This window comes from Clarias gariepinus, chromosome 16 (genome assembly GCF_024256425.1).
Source record: "Clarias gariepinus isolate MV-2021 ecotype Netherlands chromosome 16, CGAR_prim_01v2, whole genome shotgun sequence".
NCBI lineage: Eukaryota > Metazoa > Chordata > Actinopteri > Siluriformes > Clariidae > Clarias > Clarias gariepinus.
Window position 1 is genome coordinate 6671169 of NC_071115.1, and position 6332 is coordinate 6677500.

The following is a 6332-nucleotide window of genomic DNA, read 5'->3' on the forward strand; positions in this document are numbered from 1 at the left end:
TCTGATAGGGTACTATTAAATATGCACTGCTTTCAACAAGTTTTCACTGAAATTATCATGAATGTGAACAAAGCTGCCTATTAATTAAAGTCCACATAAAAGCAATATTGTTTGCAAAAGTATTCACCCCCACATTCATCTTCTCTACTGCTTACCCGGAAACAGGCTCGCATGGTTCTGATGCCTATCCCAGGAGACCTCTGGGCATCAGACGGGGGGCAAATCCAAACACACACACACACATAAACACACTATGCGCAATTTGGGAATGCCAGTTACCCAAATTTGCATGTCTCTGAAGTGTTGGAGAAAACCAGAGTACCCTGAGGAAACCCACCAAGCACGGGGAGAACATGCAAACTTCATGCACACAGGCCCCGAGGAGAGAATCGAACTCTTGATATTATTATGCAGGTGTTAGGCCACAGCGTGAGGCCACAGTGCTAACCACTGTGCCACCGTGCCGCCTGCATCCTCTTAGCACCTGTTATATGGCAGTTATGTCAAGAGCGCTCTCTTGATCTTAATATGTGGCTCATTTTACTAAAAAAATCTAACTCCACTAAAAAGAGTTAAACAAAACAGGGTGATTTCTTTGTGATTAAGTGTTTGGTAAATAGCAGCAGGTTTTTAATAATCTGTTTATTATTAGGCATAGATTATATTAGGTCCTATATAAGGGTTACCATAGTGGAAGCATTACCATTACGATCTCTGACCTCTGATGAGACTTGAATAACATTGCCTCAAAGCAGCTTCACAAAAATGAAAATAAATTTATGGAAGTGTGTATTTGTGAGAAAAATGTGTCTAGATTATAATGAGATTGTCCCTGATGAGCAAGCCAAGGGTGATGGCGACAGTGGCAAGGAAAAACTCCCTGAGATGGCAATAGGAAAAAACCTTGAGAGGAACCAGACTCAACAGGGAACCCATCCTCATCTGGGTGATAGCGGATAGAAATTATAGAACATCAGTGTGTTATGCAGCTGAAAGTTCAATATAACAGAAGTTTAATTTAAACAGAAGTCTTTAAATTAACATGAAGTCCAGTTCAGCATAGGGAATCGAGTCAGCAGGTGCAAAGGGCAAATGGGGTCTGGATCACTGGGAGCACAGGAGCAGGATGTGTAGCTCCAAACCATCAGGAAGCAGAATCCAGCCGGAGCTGGTCCTTCTCTGGAAGCCTTAGGATTCTCACAGGGTTGGTCTTTGTCTACTGAAGCTGCCACAATCTCCAGATGTCTCGGGATGGAAGAACAGTTCAGAATTCACTCAGAATAGATGTACTGGAGTATGAGGACATGGGATGAATTACGTCTATGCCAGATTAAAGAGATGCGTCTCGAGTCTACTTTTAAACTGTGTCTAAGCCCGAACATCGTTTGGAAGGCTATTCCAAAGCTTTAAGGCTAAATACGAAAAGGCCCTACCCCCTTTTGAAGATTTTAATATTCTGGGAACTACCAGAAGTCCAGAGTTTTGGAATCTTAATTGCAATGGCAAATGGAAGTGGGTGGGATATACTGTATTAGGCAGCAAGTGAACATTTGGTTTCAAAAGTTGATGTGCTGGAAGCAGAAAAAAATGGGTAAGTGTAATGATCTGAGTGGCTTTGACAAGGGCCAAATTGTGATGGCTAGACGACTGGGTCCAATCAGTGTTTCTGATCTGCAGTGGTTAGGAACTACCAAAAGTGCTCCAAGGAAGGAAACTGGTCAACTAGTGAGAAGGTCTTGGGTGGTCAAGGCTCATTGATGCACATGAGGAGCGAATACTGGCCTGTGTAGTAGTCTGATCCAATAAATTGCTGACAAAGTGAATGCTGGTTCTGGTTCTGGAAGGTGTCATAACACACAGTGCATCACACTGTATTGGGAGCGTAGGTGCAGACCGGTCAGCTTGTCCAAGGTGACTTTTATCCACTGCTAAAAGCATCTACATTGTAAAGGCGAGCATTAGAACTGGACCACAGAGCAATGGAAGGTGACCTAGTCTGATGAATCAAATGATGTGGATGGCTGGGTGCACTATGGGAGATGGCACCAGGATGCACTGTGGGAGTTTGATGCCTTTGGTGACATTCTGCTGGGAAACCTTGGGTCCTGCTATTTGTGTGGATGTTACTTTGACAACTATACATTGCTGCTGACCAAGTACACCCCTTCACGGAATCGGTGCTCCCTCATGGCAGCTGCCACTTTCAGTGAGATGTTGTGCCCTGACACGTGCAAATATGGTTCAGAAAGGGTTAAAGGTACAAAACAAGTTTGAGGTGTTGACTTGGCCTCCAAATCTCAATCCAATTGAATGTCTGTGGAATGTGCTGGAAAGACAAGTTTGATTCACTGAGGCCCCACCTGGCAAATTAAAGGATCTGCTACTGATGGCTTGTTGCCAGATACCACAGCACACCCTTTAGAGGTCTAATGGAGTCCTGCCTCAATAGGTTAAAGCTGTTAAAAGAGGGTCTATGCAAAATTAGGTAGGTGGGCATAAGGTTACAGCTGGCTAGTGTAAAAAATCAGTATACTGTCTGAATCTGGGCGGCATAGTGGTTTAGTGGCTAGCACCGCTGCCTCACACCTTCAGGGTCTGGGCTCGATTTTCAACCAATGGTCTGTGTGCATGGAGTTTGTATGGTCTCCCCATGTGCTTGGTGGGTTTCCTCCGGGTTCTCCGGTTTCCTCCCACGGTCTAAAGATATGCAGATTAGGCTAACTGGTGTTCCGGAATTGCCCGTAGTGTGTAAATGAGCGTGTGTAGGGGGTTAGGGTTGTGTGAACCCTGAAATGGATTGGCACCCTGTCCAGGGTTGTACCCTGCCATGCGCCCCAAGTCTCCAGGGAAAGGCTCCAGGCCCCACGTTAGGATTAAATGGTATAGACAATGAGTCATTGAGTGTCTGAAGCTGGCATCAGTTTTTCTGTAGGACATCGGATGCCAGTCAGTTGACATCAGATGCAGTTAAAAGAATAAAAAATAAATAAAAATACTTGCACTGGTATTGAAATTCATAAAAACATTTTATTACAACTTACAAAAAAGGTAAAGGGTTCATAGAGAGGAAACAGGTCCAGGGAATCAATCCAGCAGAATTCAGACTGTTATACAAACGTTTAGAAAAGACGACAAAGTGATGATTGTATCAAAGTGGATTTATAATAAAAAGGCAAAGGCACTGTCAACATAAGAACTTTTTTTTTTTTTTTTTTTAAAGAACATTTTAGCCAGGTACCATGAAATGAGAATGTTCTTAAAAGTGTGATTGCATGTGACTTAAGGGGGGGAAAAAGAAGATACAGTACTAAGACCACTTCGAGAAGACCGGGTCGATGTCTGTCTATGTGCAAGTGTGTAATTGTGTTTTTTTTAAACGAGACACACGCAAACCTTTTCACACTGAGGGAGCTTGCAGCAAACTGATGAATATATATATATATATATATATATATATATATATATATATATATGCAGTGTCTATTGCTCTTTAGTCCAGCAAATTTAATATTAGTTGTTTTTTTTCTTTTTCTGAGATTTAAGATTGATACAAATTGTCCTGTTCCGGGTTCGAGCACACGACTTAGTGAACTCGCTGATATTCGCGAGAAACTGGTAAAGAACCCAAATCAGGACTGGGTTATTATCCCTGGTTTATTCTAACTTTACAATCATTATCTCTCATTATCGATTGAAGCTGCAAACCCCGCCAAAGTGCCTCTGCATATGACTTCAGCACCATAATCGCGACTGTGTCCCCACACACAGACACACACACACACATGTAAAATTATCCAAGTATTAATATGAAAGGAAGGAAAGAGAGAAAGAACGAAGAGAGACAGAACAAAGTCTAAACCTCTTACAGCTACTGCTAACAACTACAACTTCAGATGACAATAAAACGAAGACGTCGTGAGGTAAAATATTCATGTTGTGTTTATAAAGCCTTTATAAACCCTTTGCAAGTGATAACTATGTGCAACTCCTATGTGTAATTCATTGCAAGAGGAGAGTGATTCAAGTAGGCATGCAGATCATTTCCTAGAACAGGAAGAGTCTGTCAAATTCTTAAAAAAAAAAAAAAAAAAAAGTCGAAGCTAAACATCTAAACTATTCCGTACATCAAGACAATTGCTGTAGATTTTTTTGTTGTTGTCTCGTAATAAAAATAAATAACTTAAAAGTTCGGCCCGACACAACCTCCTGGTCATCCTTCAGTCCGTCTCTCTTTGTTTCCTTTTTCAGTGCATGTGTATATTCATATATATATATATATATATATATATATATATATATATATATATTATATGTTTAAATTTATATATGTGTGTGTGTGTGTGTGTGTATATATATATATATATATAGATTGACGAGAAAGAAAAAAGGCTCAAGAGTCACAAAGTAGAGCGATTAAAGGTAATGCTTGGCTCTCTCGTTATCATCCGATCTCAGTCCATTCTCTCTCTCTCTCTCCATTCACATCACAATGGATCTGCCTCTTATTGCCTTTCTCTTCGTCACTCTGTTCCCTTTATCGGCTCTGTCTCTCCCTCTTTTCCATCCCCCCTCTTTGATTTACTTTGACACTCTTATGCGTTCTTTTATTTTTCACATCTTGCGCATGACCACAACGGTGGTGAGGACTCCGGCCAGAAAGACGCCCACTGTCTGCCAGGTCGGTGTGCCGAAGTAGGAGCGGATGCCCTCCTGAAAAGAAAGGAAGGAAAAGAAAGTCATACAAACAAACAAATAAAGATGATGAAAGAAAGAAATAAAGAAAACAGTAAGAAAAATAAGGAAAGGAAGGAGGCAAAGAAGAAAAAGAAAGAAAACAGAAAAAGAAAAAGGAAACAGAAAGAAAAAAAAGGAAACAGAAAGGAAAGCAAAGAAAAAGGAAGGGAGGCCAAGAAGGGAAATAAATAAATTTAAGAAAAGAAAGAAAAAGAAAGGAAACAAAGAGAGGAAAATTAATAAATAAATAAACAAACAAACAAAAATAAAGAGAAGAAAAAACAAAAAAGAAAGAAAAGAAATAAGAGAAACAAGAAAAAGAAAGTACCAAAAAAAAGAAAAAAAGGAAAACACAACAAAGAAAGAAAGAAAAAAAGTAAGGAAGAAAAGAAAGAAAAAAAGTATATAAAAAAAGTAAACAGAAATAGCAAACAAATCATAAGTATAGCAACTTTAGCTTAAAAAGTGCTTTATGAACGAATCTACTTCTTTACAGCAATCTGTGTCCAGTATATTTAAATGAGATTAAGAGAAATAAGATTTTTTTTTCCATCACCCGATCTAAACCTATGAGCTGAATAACCCTTACCCATCCTCCCTGTTCTCTAATCCAATTAATCACGTGTTCCCGCAGGTAGTCCAGCGTCCAGTTGATGATGGTCCTGATGATGTCTGGAATTTTTGTCAGAAGAGCCTGCGACAGCGCGGGAACGAGAGGCAGAGAGAACATCTCAACTACATGTTAAGGATAGCTAATAAATAAATAAGACTCTTCTGTCTATTAAAGGCTACGCTGAGAGTGAATGAACATCAAAAACATCAAAAAGAAGATTTAGAAGGAAGGGTTTTGTTAAAGACTTGTGTGTGTGTGTGTGTGTGTGTGTGTCCTTGCCTTGATCACCAGTCGACAGGCGAAGTAGAAAAGCGCCACCACTCTGCCCCAGTTAAACTTCCCATCTGAGAAGATCTCGCGTGCCACCTTCACAAACACGTCTTGAGTCGGCTGGAGCGATGAGTCAGATAGCATTCTGTCACAGAGAATCAAGAACAGAGATTCAAATATGTTTTTTATTAAATTACAGTTCGCCAGGGGCGTTATCGAGCTTTAGTGGATCACTTTTACTCTTTTAATTATATAACATGATGAACGATCTGTAATGACTTTGCAGCATGTACACAAAAGAGGCCATCGCCATCTAGGAACAATGCTGTCATGAAGGTTTAACTTGATGGTACATGTCAAAGTAACATTAACGTCAGGACACGGGAGAACGCTGCCCACACCGTCTCTACCGGGCTTGTCATCCTGGTGCCAAGCTCTGCAGCTACGCAGCCTCAAACGCAGCAAACCTCGAAAATAAAGCGCTGTGTGTTCTGACATATTTCTATCATACTTGCTGAGCTACAGGACTTATACTACTACTACTAATAACAATAATGATGGAACACGTTATAAGACGTAGGCGGACTTTACACATTTATTACTGATGTGAAACTTTTAGTATCAAATGATCGATTGCTCATAACAGAAATCAAAACAGATCCACAAATTTACAAACGAATCGCTAAATGACACGTCCAGTGAATGTACTTTTCCA

General features: G+C 40.2%; 1 protein-coding gene across 2 annotated transcripts in view; it reads right to left on the reverse strand.

Moving 5' to 3' along the window:
• Positions 1–3007: 3007 nt before the first annotated feature.
• Positions 3008–6332, reverse strand: part of baxa (BCL2 associated X, apoptosis regulator a) — a 5696-nt gene continuing 2371 nt past the window's right edge. For both annotated transcript variants that reach the window (XM_053515359.1, XM_053515360.1), the window contains exons 4-6: positions 5627–5762; positions 5324–5428; positions 3008–4710 (exon numbers count right to left, since the gene is read on the reverse strand). In XM_053515359.1, the coding sequence (XP_053371334.1) occupies positions 4612–4710; positions 5324–5428; positions 5627–5762 (340 nt within the window). In that variant the 3' untranslated portion in view covers positions 3008–4611. The remainder of the gene's footprint in view (positions 4711–5323; positions 5429–5626; positions 5763–6332) is intronic.